A 26,250-nucleotide genomic window follows, 5' to 3' on the forward strand; every position below is an offset into this window, starting at 1 on the left:
GCCCAAGGTCTGGGGCCGGGGATCCCGGTGTCGCCGGGTGATCTGCTCCCGGGTGGCTGGCTTCCCACCGCCGCGGCAGCCGTTCGCTGTCCCCGTGTTCGCTGTTCTCTCCTGCAGCCAGAGAACCCGGAGGTGCCCATGTGCTCGGGACGGGATTAAGCGAACGCTGCTGGCTAATTGTGCCACCTGATTTTTAAGGCAGCAGCCTTTCATTAACGAGCTTTGGGGTGTGACTAAATAGATCAGCTCAGAGGAAAGAAAAGCCTGATCCGGCCGGTGCTTTTCCCCCGCGTGAGCAGAGCCCAGCCCTGCGGGAAGGGGCTGCTCTGGCTGCGGCTGGGCCTGGCCTGGGCGCTGACGGGTCCTGCAGCGGGGGCCGTGCCGTCATCGTGCCGTCATCGTGCCGTCATCGTGCCGTCATCGTGCCGTCATCGTGCCGTCTGTGTTTGGCAGCACGAGGAAAGCTGGGAGACGCCTTCCAAGCATTCGAGTGAGTTTGTCTTTTTTTATGGCTCTTTAAACACCTGTAAGTTATTTGGTGATATTAAACGTTGCTTGAACAGGACCAATTCTGGCAAAGGGTTTGGCCACAAAGACCTCGTTAAGAAACCACGAGCGTGGGCTCTGTGGGATTTCAAAGAGCCCGAATCCTCCTCGGGGTCAGCTCTGTAACGCTGAATAGCGACGGGCTCGGAGCGGGAGAAACCCCAGCAGCAGAAGCCAACGCGCTGGCATCCGGGGAACCGTGACCTGCTAGTTTGGGTTTACTGGCTCCATCTCTGTAGAACAGACAAGCAGAGCAGCCAAACGGGGCTGAGTGAAACCTGCTTTTATTAGGTGATGTCAACAGTTCAACCCAACAACTCAACTGACAATACGCTGACTGAGTGGTACTTGAACAGCTGGAAAAAAGTTGACTACGTGTACCGACGTGTGTTTGTGTAGCTATATTTAGCACTTTGGGGAAAACACCATAAAACCTTTCAACGCTGTCAGCCATTTTAAATAACTTTTTAAAACACAGTCACAACTTCGTAAATCTACAAATCTCTCACTAAGAAAAATGACATAAACCTTGCTGAAAGCATTCCCAGGAGACACGGATTAGCAGTTGGCAAACATGGCATTTCATCCTCCTCCTTCCGCCCCAGAGCTCACGCGCGTTACTGATCTTCCTACAACAGGCTCACACCGCAGGCTGCGCGCTGCTCCCAGGCGTCAGCTCCCCTACGCTCCTAGCCAAGCTACTCGGCTACCGAGCCCTCTCCTTGCTAACGTTAGCGTTTTATCGTGTCATTAATCATACGGTAGAATATTAACTTGTTTTACAAATGTGAAACCTAAGATTCTCGTAGCTATTTAACTTGCTGAATTATCAATTCCATTAATAAAGAGCAACAGAAGTTCTTCGCTTAGCCTGAAGGCTAAGGTGATGCACAGCTGTAGGTGACTCGTGTTGGAAGGTGAAACTGAAGGATGTTCTCCTTGACCTATACTAAATATTACCACTTAAACCTTTCAAAGCCTACTTTGAAACGTGCCCCTATCAAAAAGCGGCACAGCAGAAACTAAATGGATACCTTTATTTCTTGGACTTCTTTACAGTTCCTTTGACTTGCTGGATAATAGCTTTCAAGATCTTTTCCATTTTGCCTTTTGTCAGTGACTTCCTGCAGAACCAGGTTTGGTCCCATATGGAGCAGAGAGGCTTGGGCGCCAGGTAGAGTGGATCGTAGTCGTGAAGCATGTCCGGCGGCCTCCTCTTAGCGTACTCCTTGTAATCTGCGACCGGACAGTTATCTGGGTTGTCGGGCTTGGCAAAGAGACGTGGGCCCAGTTCCCTTGTATCTACCTCTGCGCTCAGATCATCGTTCCACTCCAAGTACTCCAGCTCTCCCTCGTTCCTTTTTAGCACAAGCTGGCCCCAGTACAGATTATGGCTCTGACTGTGTGTACTTGCCCCAAAGCCCCTAATGATATTTGTGAACATGAGGTGCAAAAAGCCCTGAGGGTGCGTCTTACTTAAAAGCCCCTTCTTACGAAGACCGTCCACCTCTTCATCTGTCAGGTTCTCCAAAATACTCCACTCTCCCTCTCTCTCTTTCTGAGATAGGTGCTGGTGCTTTAGTTTCAAGGCTTCCTGAGATGCTCGGAATTCCAGCCCTTTAACCACGCTGTACTTGTAGTTGTGATCCTTGAGGTATCTCTCTATGCTGCTCTGATAGAAGTGCAAAGAACTGGCGGAAAAATCCGTGCCGTTCTGTCTCTTTGCAGAACTGTAGAACGAGGCCAGGTAATTATCGAGGTCTTCGGGTGGCAGCTTATAGATCTCGCGCGTTTCAGAAGGGCAATGTAAAACCAGCCAGTCTTTGAAAATTTTTATATCGCTAGCGTTACGGTTTCTCTTTTTCTCCCAGTTCTTCAACTCATCTGAAAGATAAGACACAGCTTTGAGGACAGCAAGAACTTACAAGGAGATCAGTGAAATATAAGGAGATGCAGAATAATGTTCGCCTTCCTTCTAAAAGTAATTCAGAGATTATGGGACTTTTGCAACCCCCCTCCTTTAACGCTTCGGTTTAGACCTGTCCCCTCAGCGAGCCGGCCAGCACCCCCCGACAGCACCAGCCCAGACGGGGAGAGGATTGCCGCCCGCCTTGTTCTTTCTCACCTGGCTGCTCGATCTGCGCACCACCATGTAGACACACTTAAGACATTCTTTCTTTTTGAATTATGTTTAAACGGGAGAGAATGAGTTCCTAGGGAGATTTAATCGCTGAGCGTCACTGTGGGGTGCGCGTGTGGAAGGCATTGGTGCGAGTTCTATGGGCCTTCTCGGACAGCAATGGGGGACCGGAGCCCGGGCCTGTCGCGGGTGGCTTGGCTTGACATTGAACTTCGCCCTGGCCGATTTTGGAGTTGACGCGGAGCATGCTCGTAGGACCGCGCTCGTGGGACCAGCCACGCAACCAGCGGCCGCAGTCCTGAGCCTGCAGCGCTGGCTACGAAGCCCAAGCAACCCCAAACGGACTTGATATACTTTCATCGATTTGCGGCTGCTCTGGCGTGTATTTCGTGGTGACTGCGGGGGCCAAACTCTGCTCTCTTAAAAGAGATGGGAGCTGGCCTGTACGTGGATCTTGTGAGCTGCCTCAGGACTAAGCAGCACCCATTTCATATGTTCAAAGTGTTGTACAACATAGTTTGCATTATGCAAAATATATTCAAAGCATTCTTCTTTACAAAAATCTCTTTGGGCAGGAGAACTCTCATTGTGAAATAAAAGCATTAACCAAAAGTTAGGGGTAGGTAGTGAGGGAGAACAAAAAGATGAGTAAAAGTATACTATTTTTTTTTAAAAAAGGAGTGCCAGGATTCCAGTTGGGTTCGCTCTCAAGTTGCTATGGCAATCCCACATCTACCTAGTTCGATGTAGCATGAGAAATTAATTCTTTGGATTGCTGAAAAGCTCCATCTGCTCGCCTGTGACTTTTCCAGGGCTGAAGAGGGGTAGGTTGAAAAGGATTCTAGAGCCAACATCTAGAGACTCCCCTTCTTGCACCGAGTTGTTTTATACACGCTTAGTTGTTACCTTAAAATGCTGTGGCTGGACTGAGGTGGATTCTACTGATCCCCGTGCTGCTGGTTTGGGTTTTCTGCTTGTTTTGTTACTGACTGCTCTATGTGAAGAGACGAATGGCTCGTAAATCAATACATGCAGCGGCCTCGCTTGAGCCATAAGCCATTTATCTTGGCAGAAACGGCTACTACACAGACATTCCCAGATGAATTCCCAGTCCCTTCTGCTGATATATGTTGTCAGTTACAAAAAATACTCAAATAATGTTCACAAAAAATAACTGGGCCAGTTTGTACGGTTAGGGCTCCATAAGGAACACGAATGTCTGTGACCCTGAGCCTATTCAGGAATACTAACGGTGCTTTGAGTGTACACCCACTGTGTTACAGATAAACCCCAAAATACTATTTCAGTAATCTCTTCTTTCGAAGGGCACTGTCCAGTCCCCTGCGCTGCAGGAACCTGCAGCAGGCTGCTGCTCGTTAATGTTACGGCCAGCTGAGATGGGTATAAATGTCTGGCGCAGTGGGACAGGCGTTGGGGGTGGGTTGGGGCAGCGTAGGTACAGCCCTGCCCTGCAGCTGGGGAGGAGTCCGGAGATGCGGTCGGTCGGGAGGCATCCTGCGTGGCCGCAGGGCAGTGCCGCAGCAGCTCTGCCAGGCTGGGCGCCCGGCGTGCCGCGGACGAGGCCACGGGGCTGGATGGCAACCGCGGGAAGAGAGCAGGCTTCGGGGAATATGCAACAGGATTCTCATACTGAGCGTGTGGAAGGCAGACGCGCTGTTGGGGGCTGCTTCTCAGTTAGATGGAGCCAAGGCAGTAAGCCTTGGATGGAAAACATACACTCTTACTCTGAAATATATTTTCAAAATCTGCCTCAATGTGTACACCTAGATACTAGCAGACAGAGCCATAAAACTGACTAGCCAGCAGTTTACTTGGTATTGATGTGAAATAGCACCTGCAGGCACCCAAATCATTATAGATGCAAATTTTGTGGCTTTACTATAACATCTTTAAAAACCTGGACATTTGCATTTTATTTGAGGTGTTTAATCATTAGGTTAAATAATATATATGTACCTGGCATTAAGGCCCCAGTATATTATAAACATCTATCCTAAAACATGATCATTTATTAAATGAATTAAAGCGATTTCATTGATGGCTTCCCCACTACCTGCAAAAGACTAGCATAATTCTGATAACGTCCACACGCTGTGTGTCAGCAGTTCCTTCTTGTGTGGACGGTGTCTGTTTTACAGCCGCAAGCTAGGCTTCTAAAATCTGTGTCAAACAGCATATTCTCGTGATATTGAATCATTTAAATACGCTCTGTACGTGGCTTAACCTTGGTGTCAAAAGTTCCCTAGTAAGCAGTGTATCGTGCAAGTTAATGTTTGAGCAATTATAACTCTCCCCACTCCAGCAGGATTCCAAGGACAGTGTGCATGAAAATCTTAAAATTCTTAAAAGTACTAAAACAATTTGTTTAGCTCATATAATTTAATATGCAGAACTGAAACTTTGCTCCTATTGCAATCTCTGGGATTTTTGCCATTGACTTTGGTACAGCCAGAGTTTCAGCCACAATTTCTCTGTTTCACTGCTTTAAAAGTTACTTCCTCTTGTTTTCTTCTCTTGAGACCCGAGTTCCCACCTCCGGCTCCAGTTTCTCACAGGGACTCTCTCTTAAGTACAGCCAACATATAGTATGTGGTGATACGGAGTAAAATCAAAGACCAGAGTATTCAAACTGGGTAGTTAAGGCTGGGCCGCAGCCAAGTACACATCTGGGTACCTCAGCGAACGGCATTATCTATTGAAGTGCCAATTGCTTAAGGTAGGAACCTTTTTCATCCCTTTTAGAAGAAACAGAGTGCCCCAAATCAGAGGCATTTACTTAGATGCTACAATACAGATTTTGGCAGCTATACAAACTGACCCTCCTTTAATATTTTGGGAAAGCAATGAATAGAACGCACCCGTAAACCCCTCAAGGAATAAAACTCCAGACTCTTACTTTTGTGTGAAGGTGCGGGTGGACGGTCTGCGTTCTTGCTCTCTGGGCTCAACGAGGCTGAAAGATGAGGTGCGTGCCCGGATCCTGACGGTTCACCCTCCTCGAGAGGGTTTTCAGTAATGCTCCCGCTTAAGCCTATTCCTGGTATGCCATGCTCGGGAGGGCTCAGCTGGAGCTGCTGCTGGACATCTACAGTGGCTTCAAACTCAAAGAATGTCACAGAGGCGGGTGACTCAAGTTGGGCCTTTGCTTCAATGTTGGAGACAGGAACAGATTTTAAATGTTCTTTTGGTATTGCTGACCCAGAGGAATTTCTTGCTCTAGCAGTTTCAGTTACGGACCTTGCAGGATTAAGAGGACCTAACCTCAAGAAGCTGCTGTCCAGGCTCTCTTGGTTGCTGACGGGGGACTTTAGAATGCAGGCAAGAGTTAGGGGTGGCTTTCCCGTGGGGGCAAAGCCAGACGTTTGGGCAGTTGTCGGCTTGTTAAATGCCATCTTCTGATTGCGATGCATCTGCAGATCTACCTCAGCAGTTATACCTTTGATTGGCGATTCTGACAGAATATTCTGGTTGATTCTGTCTCCGTGGTCGTCTTTGTCCAATATACACTGTTCTTCATCAGAGATGATTTGTAGATCTTCATTGCTTTCTAGCTTCACCTTACGTCTGTCAGTTTTGACCTCGCCACCAGATATTGACAAATGCTGCTCTGCTGCAAAGCACGATTTCATGGATTTGCTATTTTTTTGATTTTCTCTGGGTGATGGTTCATCGTGTATTATGTAGACCGTGTCGTCTTTCTGCTGAGTGACCCCTGGAGATCTGCTACACGGCCCTGTGCTAACAGCATCTGCTTTAGCCCTCTCAAAAGATGGGGTCATCCTGAACCTCTTTTCATCTAAATTAGCTTCCCTTGATGAAGCCTCAGAAGATACTAACCTCTTTCTCTTTTCTGTGGCTTCATTCTCTTCTCTGCCTCTGATGTATAATTTTCCACACTGCCAGTGATACGCATGTCCAACTCCGCATATCCAGAGAACGGAATTGTCCTTGCTAGGATGACCCGTGTTCTGCACAATTTCCAGGGCTGGGATTTGATTGCATATGGTCCCATGAGTGTGTGCCCAGGTCACAAGATTGGAGAGATCCATGCGAAGTGAACTGGCATCGCTGCATCTTCCATCACCGACACTCTCGTTCTGTAAAAATGTGTTGGAGGTAACGTAAGTGAAAGAGGATGTACATAAAATAGCAGTCCTGGGGCCTGTTTCTAGCCCCGTCTAATAGAGCAGTAACTGCAGATCAGGGATTCCTCTAATGATTCTTTTAAAAAAATCAATTTGTTCATTCTTTACAACAAATAAATAAATTTGTCCACTTTGAAGACCTGGGGGGTAGTTCGTGGGCATGGTCCTGGAATGATGACTTTATTATAATTTATGCGTACCTATGGGCTCTGAGTCCTGATCAGGTAGCTCAGCTTAAGAACTTATCACACCTCAGCTGAGACAGAGCGGCTGTTCACATGCGTGTTCTAAATCCACGGCGTAACTGGGATTAACGCTCCCACTGAGCCGCCCCAGCAGCGACCACAGCTCAGCTAACGGAAGGGTAACTTGCTGAAGTGTAGTGCTCTGTTTGCAACTGAGTCCTGTGATCCAAGCAAGCTTGGACCCACGGCCAGTTCTGTACTCGCTATGGAAGATAACAAGGGAGAGCGTCAGGAATCAGCTTCTCAGTCTCCGCCTCCCCGTGGCCAACGGGGCTCCTACTTCTCTCATCTGTCACGACGGTAGGGCTACTTGCATCAAAGGGAAATTGGCTATATGCAGAAGTCGTTTGTGGGATGCTTTTCGGAAACTAAAAAATGGACCTTGCATCCACATATCTAAAACTTGTTTTTTAAAATTCTACAATTTTTAATGCTATAATGGATTCTGTTAGAAACAATCGTCTGTGGTATCATTTATGCTATAAAAGAATACTTACCATGTTGCTGTTTTCTATCTGACTGAGCCTTCTCTCAGGTGGAGATCAGTAAGCGACTGTTTGAATATTCTTTCTTTCTCTCTCAGAACCTAAAATAATCATCATACGCGTGTGTGTACATACATATATATTTAAAAAAAAAATCTGGCTAGCAGATGCAACTAAATTTTTCAATGCTCAGTCCAAAATAAATGCTACTGCAGAACATGTGCCTTCATTAAGGTGAGCTCCCATTGAGCTCGAATGAACTATATATAGAAAGCTTGACTTGTGTAAATATTTGCAGGATTAGCCTCTACAGCGTACCAATCAAAGCTGAAACAAAATATAAATATTGAAAATAGCATTTTAAAAGCCAGACTCTGCGATATGTTCCTTTCAGCCCTGGCACTTTGAACGCAGGCCGTACTTAGCAATCTTTACTTCTCCAAACGGAGCGAACTGCAGAGACAGAAGTACCAGAAATAGCGAAGCTAGTTCTGATTCTGACATTATCTGACTTTTTGAATAGTAAAAAGAAGAGGAAGTTTCCTAACTAAAGATTATTTGCATATGTAACTCGTATTTACTAGAGACTAAATCTGAAATTCTCCCATCTGTTCTGAAACATTCTATGTAGTCGTCTAGAAAGTCGTCATCACTTCTGTGTAACAGGTTAGAGAAGAACAATCGGTCACATAACTTACCGTCATCATACATATTGCAAGAGTCAAGAAGCCTTACGATGCTATGTGACTGATACCGCATGCATTTACAGTTCATAATGGCAGTCTTTGCTCCAGGCATCTTAGTCTATTATTAATTAAAAGCTTTGCATTTAGTGGTGGCAAGAGATGCCAGACTGAAAACACTGGACGCAGGAATCTCGTCTAAACTGGTTCTCTGAGCAGCTCTGGCCTAAATGTGACGTGGCTTCCCGGTGAGAACAGGCCCTTGCTGGCTTTGAAGGTGAGCACGCACGTGCGGACAGCCCAGCACACCGCGAGTGCACGTCCTCACCGGGTGCGTGAGCTCGAGCCTCCGGGTCTCCTGCTCTGCACGCTCCTATTCTCCGGGCAAGCTGCGGAAGACAGAAGCCCATCCCAGCTGACAGATGCAGGGCTGCTCTGTAATCCGTGAATGCGGTGTTTGTCTGCAGGGATTTATTTCATGAGTATGCTAGTTAAACTGTGGGAAAGCCTGCCAGCGCCCAGGCAGGAAACCGCAGCTCTGCAGACGCCCCGTTGTGCAGCAGCAGCCGAGGCAGAGGCTGTGCCCAGCGCCCTTTGCTGCCCTACCTCCACCGGCCGTGCTCAGCGGCTCCGCGCGAGGCGGCAGGGCGAGGAGGGACCCGGGTGAGGCTGAGGAGCCCTGCCTGGAGGAAGGGATGTAAGAGTGTGACTGGCCGGGCCGCCCGGGGCGGCCGCCAGCCCCGTGTGCAGGGCGAGGCGTGGTGGCTGCTGCAGGGCTTGGCCAGCATCAGTGACATGAGGTGGGGATGTGGAAACCATGCGGTGGAAGGCCCTTACCCTCTCCCTCTCCAGCCTGGCCCCAGGACGGGGTCACCCGGGGCTCCCCAAGGCCACCTGCCCTAGCCCAAACCCCCTCACCGCCAGCAGGGCCGGCCTGAGGGGGCCCGGGGCACCCAAAGGCGCCTGGCGGGGGGGGGCAGCTGCCTTCCCCCTTCCCATACCCCCATCCTCCCCAGCCAGCAGCGGGGGCCTCCAGAGCAGGGTTGAGACCAACCAAACCAAACGAAACCCAGTGACGTGCAACTGCCTCTCGGCCACGCTCCCGCACCGCGGAGGAGCCCCCTGGACCGGTGCTCGCAGGGCCCTGCTCCGGCAGTGCCACGCTTGCAGGAATGATGGGCAGCAGAGCAACAGGCTGCCGAGCGCCAAGGCTGCAGCTGGCCGGGCGCTTACCCACCTGCTTAATTTTAAGTGAATGCTTTGATCCACTGGTGCCAAAGCTAAACGTGCTTTGCTGGATGCGACGCCCAAGTGAGTAAGCATGCAAAACCTGCGGGCAAAAGTTTAATTGGCCCAAGCAGGAAAGGGGGGGGGGGGGGAAAGCCATGAAAGTGGCGTGGGCTTCCACGCTGCCCAGCGCGAGGGAGCCTGTCTGCTGCCTGAGCGAGGCCGGGTAACGACTACGATGACAAAACCCATCGAACAATTAACGAGCGTTCAGTAGTTAGGCAAAGCTCAACCCTAAGAGAAAAGGAGACAAACAGAAGCAAAGCATACAAGAGCCCTCTCTAACCTCAGGAGACAGGGCAGGGAACGAAACGTCCCTGTCAAAGAGAAAAGCGCAGGTCAAATCTCTGGCAGAGTGTTGGCTATGCTTCCCGATGGGGGATGAACCGCTCCCGTTCGGGGGTGAAACCGCTGCACGGCAGCGCAGCTCTGGGAGGCCCTTCTGCACTTACGCTAGTATCAATCCATGTGGTCCTTCTTATGGCTTTCTAATTATAGTACAGATAATTTTAGCCTAGAACGCTTTGCCGTTTGCATATGCTAGCTTGTGAAACATGCAGAGCTAGGATTTTCAAAGAATTTTCTAACTGAAATCCGCTGCTTGCTTTAAACAAAAAACAGACCCAAACCCCCTGGTTTAAAGCAGCAAATGCACTTTGAGCTCTCTACCTCTGTTAATCTAGGTGTTGTGTAGGATCTACTGTCACCGTGATCTCACTCCTAATGAATCACAGAAAACAGGGTTGGAAGTCACCTCAAATGGCCATCTCCTCAGAGAAAAGTGAGCTCTGCCCAAACTCCTCCTGAGGGCTGTTCGTCTGACCTGTCTTCAAACCTTCCAAGGACCGGGAATTCCCAGCCTATCCCTGGGCCTCAGAAAGCTGAGCGTAAACTTGTGGGAGAACCGTTTTTCCCCCTCTGAAGCCAAAGAGTTTTATCTTCAAGTTCAACCTGTGTAATTCCTCCGTAAAGGGCGGAGCTGCTTGGACAAACCAAAAGGAACTTTCATGCCAATAAGCTGCTGCTTAGAGTTCGTGTGGGAAAAGGTAACGGGAACGGAAGCTCTGCGTGGTCATAAGGCCGTGATATTACTGATTTGGCAGACGAACATCTTGATTTCTATCACGGGCGTCTTTAAATGGAATGCTTTTATCTGTCCTTATCTCCAAGCACATGTCTTCCTTTTCCTGATCTCTTTGAAAAAAAGCCTTTTTTCTCTTGATATTTAGTTCCAAATAAAGACTCTGGTAATGAACTAAGGATACTTCTTCACCCCACTGCTGCTCTCATATTTACATCAGTTGACAGTACCTCCAAAGAAACTGTCGAGCAGAATGAGTCTGAATTTACAGTTACAACTGAGCGGAAAAAAATTAAATATGTATTTACCCACAAAGGCTGAACTGACACACTTCTCATCTCTTCAATTAATAAAAATTCATCCTGAACACTGCCACGCTTTCTACCTGCTTCCAACAAGGCCAGGATCCCTATGGGGGAGGGTGCTGGGGTCAGGGTTTGGGGGTTGCGTTTTGTTTTGAAACCTTGTGTCTGGTTCCGTATCCGCATGGCTCTGAGCGACACGGCGTTTTAATTATCTTTCCAGGAGAGGCTCCCATCTGATAATGGACACTGTGTATGCGGGACCCACACCTTTGTGCAGAAAAACAGGACATTCCAGAGCTGTACGGTAAATGTTTTCTTCTATTTTTTTTTTAACCCATAGGGAATTTAGCGCACTGATATAACCTATAGTTAAGTGAATTCATGCTCACTAGAGGAAAAAAGTTTAAAAAATGGACAAGGTTTTGCTTTCTCGTGCATCTGATCGACATAGTAAGCTTTCAAGACGTCAGCAGAGTATATGCTTATTTTACCTCTGTATTCAAGAAAATGTGGCCAAGTAATTTCAAAGAAGTCTACAGCAGTTCAGTGGAGCTCTTAAAACTCAAGGCGGACTAAAAGCATTGAAATACTTATTTCCTTTTAAGACTTTTCTGTGTCTAGTTTGAGCCCTGGGGGGGGGGAAACACGTACTCGGCACTTTCTGAAAATGATTCTCTCGTAAGGTCTGTCAAACACAGATACCTGGAATCACCTGAGAACGTAAACATCTGAATCTTGCTGTTTTACGTGGCAGTGGACTCTGCGCAGCATTATGGTATGCTGAAGGTTCTCTGAAACCCTCTCTGACATACGCAGGCTTATGCAAGCAGGATAACTAAATAAAGAAACTAATTGTATAGGCACCGAAAGCCCTTTAACCACTTTGTTCCTGTCCCTCCACCCTGTGAAAGTCCTAGCTATGTTTTTCTTAAGTCCTCTAACATCTATTTCACAGATTAGAAATCCGAGGCACGCACAAAACAAGTAAATATGAGAGCTTTGGCTTTTCAGCTCCAGATAAGACAGTGCAGGAAACTGCAACAATCCCGGTAGGAAAACAACAGGATACAGAGCAGCAGTTCTTAAACTTGACTCCCGCCCCCTTCCCCCGGCACGGATTGCGTGCTCCCGCTCACTTGAGAAACGCTTACTGGAGGTGGAGGGACAGGGGACAGCCGTAAAATACACATATCGGAGGGGGCGTGCTGCCCGAGCGGAGCGAAGGACGCTGGCGGGGGACCTGGTGTCTGGGGCAGGGGTGGGACGAAGCTGTACTTCAACACATCTGGTTGCAAGACGGGAGTTGAGAGCGGAGCAGAAGTAGCTCATGGCTGCCAAAAATCATTGAGCTTGTCCCACCACTTCTTAGCAAGGGCCTTTGGGGTGGATTAATCATTTCCCAGCACATCGTTTTTCCTGTTCTCTGCAATGTTTGTTTCTCTCCTCCCCCTCCCCTGAACAAGAGCCTTCTCAGCACCTCTTCAGCTCTTTTCCTGCTGCACCACGTCCTTCCACCGCTACCTCCTGCCCTACTTGCAGAAATACAATTCCCAAGATACGTTCTGTACTTGCTACAGGGCAGCGTTCCTCCATTTTGAGAGATGCTCCCAGAAAATAACATCCAGTATGTCTGATGGAGGGCAGGGTCTAATTGCATGCACCAGCCCTCAGCGAGGGAAGAGAGACTGCTGTTAAATATTAGCCTACAGCACCACATTCCTTAAACAAGAGCGTTTTTGTTCAGAGAATCGGACACAATTTTTCTCATGAGTCCTAATTATCTCTTCTCTTGAGGGTCTGCGTTACAGAGCTGCTGTCCATGTAACATAACTCTGAGCTCTAAATCAAGTCTTCTTAAAAGAGCTAATAAAAGCCGCAGCCAGCTGGCAAAGGATCACCTGGTCCAACAAACAGTAATCAACCACTAAAACCAGCTGTAGTAAAGGAAAAAATTAATTTAAAACCATGAACTTCTATAAATAGGTCCTAATATTTCATTTCCCCAGGAAGAGGTGGGAAAGCTGAAATTAGTGAAGGGCAAATCTGTGACTTGGGCAGAAAAGGCTACGACATCAATAATGATTGCGCTGGTTACCCTGTTAACGCTGCCGTTTGTGAGCAGCTTCGCGCCTGGGGTTAGTGCCGCCGCGGAGAGCGGTCCGATCTCTTCCCTAACAATTCGACATGCAGGCTGTTGTACTTTTCCTGGGATTTTTTTATTTTCAGTCCTGGGCTGCGGATGAGTAAATTGTATCAGCATAGAACTGACTGTGGGAACTTACTTTGTTCCCCAGCAGCTATTTGTATTAAAATGATCTTCTTTCACTTAATTAATGGAAGATGATGTCTGTTGGCAAGAAGGCGTTCGTAGGAGCGTTTGCTACTCTCTTAATTGCTTCTCTCAGTTTGTGGTATTTTTCATAAAGCACAAGCTTCGCCAGTCACGGGATAACATCACATCTCCCCCTGTTAGCACCACCTTTAATCCTCGCTTTGCTGGCGTTTGACTGCAACAGGCGCAAAACCAAGACGGGAACGGTGCAAAACTGGGATCCTGCTCCGTCTCCTTTCCCGAGGCGGCGGCCCGGGGCTGGAGCTCGGCGCTCGGGCGGTCGGGGCCCGCCGCTCGGCCGCTGCCCGGCAGAGGGTGCTCGGCCGCCGGCCCGGCCCTGCCGCCCCGCCCGGGGCCCGCCGGCCCCGCAGCGCTCGGCCCCGGCCCCGCAGCGCCCGGCCCCGCAGCGCCCGGCCCCGGCCCCGCAGCGCCCGGCCCCGCAGCGCCCGGCCCCGGCCCCGGGCTGCAGGAGCGCCGCGGTTCGCGCCGGGGCCGAGGTCCCCCGGGTCTGTGCGGGGGGCGAAGCGCCCTCCCCGGCAGCGAGCCTCTGCACCCGGGGCTCCGCGGAAAGAAAACAGCGAAAACTGAGGGCTGACCTCTCAGCCTGCCAACTTCATGGGAAACTTGCTATCTTACGGCTAAAAATACGGCATGAAACCGCTGACCGGTAGCGTGGCCCTAGCCAAGCGCTGAACCTTCTCCGTTCGCAGCCCTCGGAGCAGGGATGAGGGTGTCACGGTACCTCGGCTGCTTTCGATTCCTCCTCTGTCGGTGCAATTTCTTTTATATCAAACGGCAAAAATTAACATCCCGTTTGGGACTTTGCTACGGGGAAGTTGCAAATCTTATTCGTTTAATTTTATTGTCAAAGTGTTTATTGCCATTTTAAACTTCGGAGCAGCCTTTTAAAGTTTAACTAAAATCTTAGTGTGGCACACACCATTCTTTATACCACCTGCTCAACTCAACTGAAATAACCCGGGCCGTAAGCTGGAGGACACGGCATCCAAAGTTTCAAACGCTGGGGCCTAACATCCATTCCTCTCTGTTTGATCTTTCCTTCTGTCCCGCATCACGCGTTACCTATCTGCAAACCAGAGGTAATGTGTTCCTTCAGGACGCGCTCTGGATGAAGTACGGTAGAAATTTGTTATTAAATACCATTTGTGGTGAATCTGTGACTTGTAATTAGGCATAATTGTTCACAATGAGATGGAGTAACCTAGTTTTTTACAATACAGAACAATTTTAACAACTACACCTCAACTCTTTCCCAGGCTGAGGATTTCACCTTTTCAGAAGCACTTCAAACCCGTGGTGACTCACTCTGGGGGTGTACGGAGAAGTCAGGCTCGCTAGCAACAGGCAAAGAGCTGGCTCTCATTTTTACATCTCAAGTGTTTATGGAGGTTTGCTGAGGATGTGATGGTAAATGGCTGCTGGAGGTAGAAGAAATAACTTTGTTGGTAAATAAAGAGGAGGGAATGTCCCCTCTGTGTGGGATTGCTTTTTACAGTCTCTGCTGGGGTCTCTCGGGCAGATGCAGATGCCTGCAGCTGGCACGGGGAGAGCACAGGGAAACGCAGGGTGCGATGCCCGTGGAAAGGAAAGGTGCTTGTCCCTCACAAAACACATCTCACCAAGCAGCACCCAAGCTTTCTGGTCGCAGGCAAATTCATTAGTTCATGGTATCTGGCTGTGCTGCTAGGACATGTGGGGGCCTTGCAGGCTTCCCACCTTTGGAGCCTTTGCTCCTATGTAATTTTCTACTACCGTCCTTGTTTTGAAGTGCCGCTCTCTCCCTTACCTCCTCCAAGGTCAGGCCAGACGCTTCGGGAAGCCTCCCATGGAGCACTGCAGTCTGTCGAAGGACAAGAACCTCACTGGTGCCTAGAGGACAGGGAAGCCTAGGAAATAAGGGGGAGAGAAGGTATTAGTTATTTAGAAAAGTGATCTTAAAGCAACCTGAAGATCCTTTGTGTGGGATGGAAGCAATAAGCAAAAGGCTTTGCCCTGAGCGCCGAGTCTGCACTCAATTTTTATAGGTTCTGAATGGCATGCTTGAGGCAGGAGCTGGGGTCGGCAGTATCTGGGGAGGCACCAGTAAGAGGCAGTGGCTCCCAGTTTCAGTCTCCCACTTCAAGTGCTGCATTCAGCAGGAGCTGAGAGCCTCACAGATGAAAAATACCACAGATGGATGGCATCTTGCCTCTTGGAGAGGCAGCAAAACCCAGCATTGGCACACCTAGCTGCTGCTTTGGAAAAGAAAAATACACTCTGGCATAGTATCCGTAAGGGGTTGCCAACCCTAGTCCTACAGGAGCGATAACACACGGTCCAAAGTGTGAGCAAGAGCAAACAATTAGGCCCACTCTACAGATTCAAGCAAAACTTGAGCCAACGGTGGGTTTGGATCTGGAGTTCTCTGCTGAAATTGCCCCGAGTGCACAAAAGGCACTTCTGAAAACACACTTCGGAAACTTTCTCCAAGCCTGCGCCACAAACCCAGCTGTCTCGTACTGGAGCTGCCAGCAGACGCTCTCAGATGACCAAGGCATCAGTGAATGCTTCTTAGAAAATCACCTAGGCTGCTGGATCCCTGAAGCCTAAACGGGTACCTCAAAACAGCTACCGTGCGTGGCCGCGCTCTCTGGAACGCAGGCCCGGCTGTTGGAGGACTGGGCCACAGCCGCAGCCGTGCCGCTCTGTTTACCTAAAATCCTTTTTGTTCCTTTGGTGACCACACGTGTTCTGAAGTCCTCATGACAAAACTTAAGAGGGAAGAATCTTGCCAGCTGACATCTAGTTGTTGCAGAAGCAACTGGTCAACTCGCAGTATGAAATTAAGTATTTTCCCAATAAACGAAGTATCACTTACATATTTTTTTAAGCCCTGACCTTAAAGCAAGAAAATGTAGCTGGAGACGCCCCTCTGAATTAAACTTAGCTCTGTAAGACGACTGTTCCAGTTCATGAAAATCACCCTCTTGGCTTTAGGTGCGTGCAGAACATGAACAGCAGGGAGTGAGTCAGCGACAGATCTCCAGCATTTAAGATGTGCCGCTGGTTCTTCCCTTTCTAACTAGCCCAGTCGTCAGGAGTCTCTTTTGTACAATGTTGATGCTGTGTGTTTAACAAGAACGCATATGAATTAAATTGCATGGCGCTTAGAAAATGCATGGTGTGCTGCAGACCAGGTAGCTGCGCATAAAATCGACAGTTCTGCAAATAAGGAGCCTTTTGTGCCTCGGCGTTTCGGCTGCCCATGAAGGCCCCGAGCACCCCTCGCACGGTGCTCGCTGTCATCGCCCTCTGCAGTCGCTGCCCCAGTATCGGAGCATCTTACCAAATTAAATATTAAACATTCTAAAGGATATTGTGTTTCTTTTGTTCCTTTGGCAACTGAGATCTCGAATGCTCTCAATTCTCCCTGACTTCACATTTTGCAGGTTCATGTCTTAATGTTCTTTTAATGCTTAATTTAATACTCTGGAGTTCTTACTACACGCTCACGTCTGTTACACAGAAAATTCGGTGTCCTAGACAAGGAGATAGCTATTTAATGAGCAGACGTTTCTCATCAGCATCCAGACCCCAGCCTACAGAGATGAGCAGTGCTGTGGGAGGAGGTGGACGGGCTGCACGGTGGTGGCTGGCCAGACAAGGAGCCCCGTTTATCCGTAGCACCAAGGGTCGCACCAAACCCTGCCGCTGATCCCAGTGACAGCTCCTTGCGTTAGCCAAGGGGAGCGCTCGATGGCAGAGGCCAGCTCTAACTATATAAATAATAGTTAAAAGTGGTCAGTCTCCGTATTAAAACACTGGTTCTAGGATACTGGATGCAGGCCGCTGTTTCTTCTCATACACTTCCATCTAGTTTGATCAAATAAGAGCAACTCCATTTTCAAGTCTGAAATCAGAACGTGAGATTTCGTAACGTTTTCACCACCCAAAACGCAAGCAAGTCTTCATACCGCAAAAGCAAAAACCCCTTAGCTCCGGGAGCAAGGCTTGCCTGCGCCGTTTCCATTGCATAACGTCCTTCAGGAACATATGGGCCAGCAAACAGAAGACGTCCGCTGCATAATTATGGCACTGACAAACCAATTGAACCTCAGCAGCTGCCACTGGGGAGATTTCATTCATTCCCACTATTGCCTTTTAAACTTAAGTGGCACTGGAACAAACACATCTTTGATCCAAGTAGGAAATCATTTGGAGCTTTGTGTTTAATAGAGCTGAAGCCCTGGGAAAATGATGTCTTTATTAGCCTGTACGACAATGCGGGCCTCATGGCAGGCACACAGCGGTTTGGTGTGGCAGTCCTCTTACTTTCTCAGATGTATTTGGACATATTTGTTCTTGAATCCATGTGGAAACAAGGGCTTTAATTCAGCTGCACTGCTGAAGCGCCTATAAACTGCATGCATGACACTGAAAAGAAGTATTCGGGAGGGGGAAGAGGGAGCACAATTTTGCCAGTTCCAGAATCGAGCCGGTATGTCTCTGCGTTTCTGTCCTTGTGCTACGTCCTGCCCTTTTTGGGGTCGCTTGTTTCTCCCTTATCTCCAGGGGAATGACTGCACGCATCAGGGCGTTGCATCCTCAAATGCAGAGGGAGGTGCACGGCCAATGCAGTGCTATACACGCCTAAGTACCGGGGTGCGCCTCTGGGTGCGCGTATCCCGTTAGAGAGCAGGACACCTCTTCACGTGTTGCTGAAATTTCTACCAGTACATTCGCTGATATAATTTAATGAAAAACACTAAAAAGCCATCTGAAGAATCTGGTAAGGACACATTTTGGCGTGCTCCAGGCATGCATAGTATAACCTGCAAGATGAGAATAAACCCTGCTCTGAATGGAAGCCCAGGGAGGAGGAGGGGGTGGTATCTTGCCAGCTGCATGGTCCATGTGAGGTTTTTCTCTCCCACTAGGTATTAGTTGTGATGCTGCCGTACGAGGTAATCGGCGCGAGGCCTAATTGTAATCATGCTCCTCTTCCTGAGTAGAGCAATGTCCATTTAGACCCGAGTACATACCAGGCCACGTTACGGGGATAGTCTTAAAAGGACATCAACCCTTCGTTGTGCATCACAGGAAAGAAAAAGATTGATACCTTATACTGAGGCGAAAGTAAATATATCTTTGCAAACTTTGCAACAGCAAGCTTACTAAGAAAGCAGCAAGATCTATAAAATATTCAGTAATGATTCATGGAAAGTAGTCACTAAAAATTCCTAATTCATTCACTTGCAGTAGTTCGTTGACCTTGGTTTGGCAATGTCGTTAAAGAAGCTGTCTGTATTTTCTTCCTAAAAAGATAGTGTTGGGACTGTATTCTAAAATATCACTTTGCTGTTCTTTTTTAAAAAAGCATTCCCCTGGATCCTTCAGAAACAACTTAAATGCTTCATTTCTTAGAAGGTTGCTTTAGAAAGGCAAATAAGAGCGTTCCCAACAAAACCACTTTATCTTATTCGCTGGTGGAGGTAATTGTAAACATTATAAATCTAAATATTACTCTTAGCTACAAACAATTACATGAACTGAGAAATGGAGGCTGGCTCGCACACAGCAAAATCTGACGTGGGTACAGTAAGAGAGCAAGCAGCTTGCAGATACACTCATCGAATGGAGAATTTCTAGATGCTCTGCCAGTGTATCTCTATCTCTCTTAGGGCCCCTTTTTTCATTTAAATGAACTGTGCTCAGACGATGAAATTCCCCTGTCTGGAGTCATCTAGCATCTGTGTAATATCCATTTAAATGGCAGATGCAATGGGAGACAACCTGAGGACAGAGGACATAGGTGAGGAGCTAGCATTTCAGGGAACAATACCTCAGCCTGACAGCTGAGGGATGGAGAAGCTTTAGCAATAATGCATGAGCTTCAGGCTCCCCTCCACATGAGTCTGCTCACCTGGAACCTGCCGTTTCACGTACCTTGATCTCGCCTACCATGTCAGCTGTGCTGCTGGAAGAGTTAGCGTAAGGCAGCAGCCCGAAAACGGACTTGGGAAAACCAGGTTACTGGTGTGCTTTTGGGAGCAAGAGGCACCAGGGCTTTCCGGTTCTGCGAGTTATGCAGAGCCCTCAAGGTGCCAGCGTGAGCCAGACCTCTTTGAAAACCTGCTTGCTGAGCCATCAAGACCCCCTAAGTGGTTCGTCAGGAAACTGGCACCATCATTAGAGGGTAATAAAATAAAATCATTGTAAGGAAATGAAAGAGCATTCCAGTCCATTTCTGAGCAGATTTGAAGCACGGGAAAGCGACTGAACTGCACTAATCTTTCATCGCAAAAAATGCCCCTGAATAAAGAAAAAAGAAATGTAGAAGTGCAGCTCCAGAAGAGAACAGAAATTATGTTTATTTCCCTGCCCTAGGATAGCAGGGGGAGATGTGCTTGCAAGGACGGTTGTTTGTATAAATAAATGTTCATTCTTGGCAGTGGAATGCAAACTATGCTGAAGGGCTGGAAACAGACCACTTTGTAAAGCTGAGGCCAGAGTAAGGGAAAGATGAAGCGAGGTTGTGGGGAGGAAATTCACATTCATTTTTAGCAACTTGGAGAGTTTCTCAAGCATGTTTGACATTTTTAATTATGCTGATGTAGAGCCTATTCCAAGGACAAAAGAAGTCAGGATTACAGGATAAACAATTAGGAAATTTCATACCAGCCGGCTAGGGGTAGTGTTGCCTGTGGGCCTGCAGACTTTGCTGAAACACAGAATCATCCTTCATACTTCCTAGACAGATGGAATTTGAATGCCTTGCAAAATCTTCACCTAGGTCAGGAGACTCAGGTCGTGGTCTTGCAAGCTTTTACCAAAGGCGTATTTTTTGATAGCCCACATTAGACAGGAAAGAGATTAGTCTGAACTGCTGCTATTTGGCCAGGCTTTCCTGCAAGGTTTCCTGAGAGGGCAGGCAGCAATCCTGCTATGTTTGTATCAATTGTCTCGTCTCAGAATCCGTAACTTTACAATGGAAATAAAACTGAAATGCCTCGTGGAGAAGAAGATCAGCTCTACGGTATCAAATCCCAGAGTCATGGCCTGTTTGCCTGTTTTCCATGCTGAGAACATCCTGCATCGTGACCGCAGCATCTCGCTTTACGTGTGTACCAGTGGAGAAGAGCTTAACGTGCTTGCTCGCCCACCTTCCTTTCCGAAGAATTTGCAAAGAAGCGCACCTGCATTGTAGCTTCTGTGTCAAGGGTGACACAGATGGCATTGGAATGGCAGGAGTTTCCCATTTGCTGTTGAGCAGAAATGGTTCGGAAGCATCAGAGGGGAGTGGTTTCTAACGCACGCGGCTCTGTTTGCCTCAGACACCCCGCTTCGCGGGCCCACGCAGGGGCTGCTGCTGGCGCTCCGAAGACGAGCACGGTTGAAGAGGAACTTGCATTCTCTGTGAGATAATGGAAAGTCACAGAGGAGGTATCCAGCTTTTGAGCATGAATAAATCATTAAGGGTATGAATTATTCAGTGATCATCCCTACAACATGTGCTACATTCAGACTCAAGAGGCAGTATCCCTATTGTGCGGGTTTTCTTCCCAAACATTACGGATGTATGACAGGCTAATGAATCTAAATACTCAAATGAAATGATGGGAAATAAGATTAAGAGAATAATTTTTAAAATAGCAGTAAAAAGCTGCTCGAAAGAGTTGCGATACCTCAGGGTGGCATTACAACGCCCAGACAATTTTTAACTCGGCGGCGGCGTTGAAGCAAGCTGTCCGCAACAGTTAGAGTCATAATGTGAAGTATGAATAAAGAGTGGCTCAGGAAATTGGAAACACAGGTTGGAGGCAAGAGCTGGAATTATGGGCACGGAATCAATACAGAAACCGACCCAGTCTTCTAGTAACCTGTGTCTAACAAAAAAACCAGTAGGGGCATTACCTGGATTTCTCAAATGCCAATATGCAATCTTGGTAGCACTTACTAGGTAATTCAGAATTTCTGGGCTTAGATACGTGTTGTGAGCTCAGTATCTTTGCCCTATGGTGCTTTTGGTAACATTCCCTTTATTATGAAAAGAATTGGGTTGCAATGACTGGAAGGATGGCACTGTTAAATCTGTATGGCTGTAATTATTTTAATTCCACACCCCAAAATCACAGAGCCGATGGCCCAGGAAGCGGAGGCAAGCCACGATCCCTAAGCAACACGTGCTGACAGTTTATCGTCTAGAAGGCTGCAGTGAAGAGTTGCAGTTCTGGTGGAAGTTGCAGGGGGGGTATAATCAAACCATAGCTTAATCCGCACCACTCCAACACAGACTGGAAGAAAAAAAAAAAAGTCCTGTGCTGAATAGCCAGGAAATGGCTGGTTCATCCTTCACAGGAAATGAGTCACCCAAAAGCATCCGGGAGGAGCGGCGAAGACAGGGAAGTTCTGAAATAACATGGACTGATAACAACAGAATAACCACACAGATCGGTCTCTCGTTTTGTCACGGATTAGAAAGGAGGGAAGAAACGTAAAATGTGAGCTTCTGTGATTATACTTAGAATTTCAAGTTGATATAACTACTTGCAGCACAAAAAATACCTGTAGATAGTCTGGCAGTCCTGTCAAAAGGTGAAATCAGACCGTGCAATGGCAACGCTAATGAAAGTTCCGCGTGCAGATATACTTGCTTGCAAAGTGTTTTTCAACTTTGTCCCTGGAAGGGAGGCCTCAAATCGCTGTGTCAAAAATCCAGTTCAGGGAACTTGTAAGCTGGTTAGAACCATTTACTTCTATTTAATACTGAAAGTATATTAAGCTCAATTCCAAACCAATTTATTTATCAATTACTGATTGGTACGCTTTTTGATAATACTTCATGCTGCCAAACTCTTAGGATCAGTGGAAAAAATACTCCCCTTGCTAATGATGTGTACTGCTTGAAAAGCCACAGATCCGCAGTTCAGAAATGAACTCCTCCCCAGCACTGGAGCTAACGTAGCCAGCTCGCCAGCGATCCTCCCTGTACCCACACCTCTTCCTCCAACAGCCCCAGCTTTCTGCCTGTGTGGCTTATGACTTCTGCCCGGGATAATTCCGGTCCCTCTCCTTTCCCTTCCCTTGGGTATGAGCTGAGTGAGACGATGCCTGCGCTCTCAGCAGTTTTGAGCCACGTGTGAACTGACTGGCCCATCGGAAGCCCCGTGCCTCTTTTTGTTGGAGCGATCAATGCAGCAGTGAGTTTGCTCCTTCTCTGCTAGCTTTAGACTAACCATTTCCAGAGCTGTGATGTGGCATCGTGAATGATGCACACAAGAATGTTCTGGCATCCTAAGATGTTGCTAAAGCTGCAAATACTCTTTTAAACAAAACAGCTATGTTAATTGAAAGGGGTTTAAAATAAATACAAGCAACAAAAAGAAGCAAAAGTATTTGAAACACCCCCCCGCCCTCCAAGTTTCCTTGGGACTATACTAGTAGCAAAGTTATATATGAAAGAGTTTCCTGGTTTAGGACCTTGCAGGGTGCTGTGAATAATGGGGGAGGAGGGGAACTCGCAGGAAAACAATTGTCATTAAAAACAGTACCTAAGGATATACCACTGTGCACAGTAGTTCGGGTTCCTGAGCAGAGACCGTATTTTAGGTATTTTAGAAGGGTTCTTATTTTCAAGTCACTGATAGAAACGTTGGGTGGAAGAGGAAGGAGAAGGGAAAAAACTTTGCTAGTTTGCAAAGGAACGTGGTTATGCAGAGAAGTGTCCTGTGAATGTAGTACAGCCTTCAGAGCTATTTTAAAAATACAAAGGAAAAAAGGCAGGAAGAGGGTCTTTTTTGTTTCAGAGGGTTTTTCTTCCCTGCATAGTAACTTAAATTCAAAGAGATAACAGAAGCAGGAAGGGCTTAAAAAGAGAAAAACCTGGGTGTGTCGCGCCAAGGCCTCTCTAGCGAGTGAGTAACCGGAGCCCGGGGGAGGGTGGGACCATTTTGCTGGATTGCACAAAAGAAGCTGATGCGTATTTTTCCCTTCTCCCTCCTCTTTTTTTTTCACATGGCCATTTTCATGGGGGTTTCTTTTTCAAAACAAACACAAAGATATACAGAGGCAGGTCTTTCTCCCAGCTGCTTCTGTGTATAAAGTATTATTTTGTTCTTAAATGCATTTTCCTGTTTGGCCCAGAGAAAGACTGTGCATTACACAATAATGCCGTTAGTCAGTTTGCTACCATAGTATCTGAAAAGACGCTGTCTAAAAAATTCTGTTAGTATTACAGGAAAATGTCTGATAAAATGTTGCATAATCAGCATTTCTGCTGGAACTATGGAAAATCTAAGTGAGCTTGCATGAACCTTAAAAGAGTCTCTTAAGTTAGACCACGACTGCACAGGAGAGGTCTTTGAAAAGTAATAATTCTTCAGTGGCATCCACCTGTGTTTGCTTTTCCAAAGATATCTGAAAAGCAGCTGCGTTACCTGCACGTGCAATAAACTAATGTCAACAGCCACTAGAAAATCAGATATTTTTCTTACTAGTGATCAGTATCTAGCATTAATGATTTTTTTCCAAAGTCTTTGTGTCATGTTCAGGCTACCCTTCTTTAGAGTACACTTCTTTACAAGCGGTCTGAAATATCCCATATTAAAAACAAAGGAGTGATTCTGTCTCCATACCGTCCTCTACTATGGAGGGATTTCTTACCTACAGTATATAAAACAGATTATTCTGAAGGGAAGATGAAGTGAAACACCTCCACAGGAAATATAGTTTAAAATAGGCACAGTTCAAGAAAGTGCATTGTGGCTCGTGAGATGGGAGTTAAATTCCTGCTCTGCTTTGATCAAATCACTTTATCTCTCTGGCTCTCAGCTCAGCAACTCTAAAGTGGATCGATCGCATAATCCCATCGTTTTCCCATTCTTTGCCTCATCTAAGTTGTAAATCTCTTATCTGTGGCAGAAGCTGAGCCTTTCATATGCAGTGCCTAGTAAAGTAACTCTGGTTTCAGGTGAGGCCTTTAGGTGAGGCCTGTAGCAATGGGTAAGTACATACTTTTTCTCCACTTTAAAACTTCACTGCTGAAACGAGGGCCGCATGGCCGGGGAGCCCAATACACCAGAGACACGGAAATTAGCGTTACCAGCTCTTGGTAAGATCCAAGCTCAATGGAAGCTCTTGCCTTTCACAAATGGTGACAGGAGCGAGGCAGTAAGTTCATGTCTGGTCCTGGCCACCAAAATATCTGAGCATTGCCTCACTCTTTGAGAAAAGGCGGCATCTGGCCATAGGAACCAACACAGTAATACGTGTTTGGGAGAAAATAATAAGACGGTTTCACTTTTTTTTTTTCTTTCCATATTCATGTGTCTAGCGTACGCTTCAGAAAGAAATGAGAATATAAAATGCATGTCTGTACCTGTCAAAGTTACCTGACATTAAGCAGAAACACTGCCCAAGGATAAGACTCTGAATTTCATTTGCACTATATTTTTTAAATCTTTTTCTGAACCTTCACATAAGTACCACTGACACGGCTGTGTTACAGCTCAGGTGCCTCCATCAGTGGCACCGATCTAGATTAGTGCTTTGCTGTTTACCACCGACAATAGAGGCGGATTGGCAGAATTGTACAAACGTTTTCACAAAAATGTCACAAGTGGGTGTGCTGGTGAGGTACGAAGGATCCTTTCTACAGTAAGACCAGTATTATGTTGCCTAGAAACTCTCCAAACAGGGTTGCAGCTAATGAAGCCAAGATCAATGTGGACTGGACATTTGATATTTGATTCAATGCTACACAAGGGACTTGTAGCGAGGTCTGGGACAATTAATTCTTGCGCTGCAGTCAACGGATAGGATTATGACAAGTGAGGCAAAGAAAATGAGTAATTGCTAGTAGAATTCCCAGTGAGCAAATATTGTCTATATTTAAACAGAGACAGGCAGCATTTCATCTATGGAAGCAAACTGCTTTACAGAACGACGTTAGCGGAGAGGAACCAGCAGTGTCCTGGTGGAAAGGAGGATGATCCTGGAAAGGAGGATGATCCTAAGATGGCTCAGGCTCCATCAGGATCCTGGTCCTCGTGTGCCTGTTCCTGCACGGGGACAAAGTAAAGGCACCGGCACGCCCAGGGCAGGAACCAGACGGACACTCACCTCTCCCTTGGTTTTTTTAGGGGCCTTCATCGTGTGGCACATGAACAAGCTCAACGATCATTTTTAAGGGAGCCACAGAAAGTATCTGACGCAACTAAGTCCGTTGTAGTAGGCTTAAATTTACTATAGACGGCCCAGCACCTGCAAAGGAAATCTTCTAGAGGTTTGAAATCCCCAAAGACAGGAAATCCATGGATTTTACCTGCATCCCTGCAGAAGTAAGACCTACAGGCAATGGCACGCATTAAGAGTGAAACACGCTTATCTAATTAACCACTGAGGTCCACCTCAGACCGGAAAAAGAGCTGTTTTGGTCAGCAAACGGTGTCAGGACTGTAACTTAGGAAAAACATTATCCTGACGCCTGAGCAGAGCAGGTAGGTGTTATGTCTTACCTCACAAGTTCTCTCTCTCTCTCTCTCACCCACTGGGTAATCTTTATCCTTAAGACATTAACTGCAATTCAACAGACTTTATCCTGTATCTTAAATAAAACTCCTAAGTGCTGTCTAGCGCCATGAAAAGTCCCCAGACTGGCAGTGCTAAATAATTAACCTAATTTCGGCGAGGCGCCCGCTCTCCCTTACTCGAGATGGCAACGGACGGGAACGCGCGGCTTCCCTGCCCGTAGCCAACATGGCGGCGGCGGTTGGGCCGCTCCCGCGGGCGACAACACAATGTGCACGTTGGGGCCCTTGCCCGCACTCAAGATGGCGCCCAACGCGGTTATCCCATGCCCTGCCCCCAATCAAGATGGCGGGTTCGTGTGGCGTTTCGGCATCCTTCCCGCTCTCAAGATGGCTCCTCCCAGCCATCTCCCTTCGCCTACCGAATCGCGCCGCGCACCGGCGCTTTGCTCC

At 47.4% G+C, this 26,250-nt stretch overlaps 1 protein-coding gene across 1 annotated transcript; it reads right to left on the reverse strand.

The window, feature by feature from the left end:
- Positions 1 to 1,514: 1,514 nt before the first annotated feature.
- LOC309599628 (uncharacterized protein KIAA1958-like) lies at positions 1,515 to 25,462 on the reverse strand. Its single transcript, XM_082331230.1, has 5 exons — positions 25,391 to 25,462; positions 15,078 to 15,177; positions 7,595 to 7,683; positions 5,604 to 6,804; positions 1,515 to 2,430 (listed from the first exon to the last, which is right to left on the reverse strand). The coding sequence occupies exons 3-5, from the start codon at positions 7,595 to 7,597 to the stop codon at positions 1,583 to 1,585; spliced, it is 2,052 nt and encodes a 683-aa protein (XP_082187356.1). The 5' UTR covers positions 7,598 to 7,683; positions 15,078 to 15,177; positions 25,391 to 25,462; the 3' UTR covers positions 1,515 to 1,582.
- Positions 25,463 to 26,250: the final 788 nt, after the last annotated feature.

This window comes from Platalea leucorodia (genome assembly GCF_965183815.1).
Source record: "Platalea leucorodia genome assembly, chromosome: 21".
Lineage (NCBI taxonomy): Eukaryota > Metazoa > Chordata > Aves > Pelecaniformes > Threskiornithidae > Platalea > Platalea leucorodia.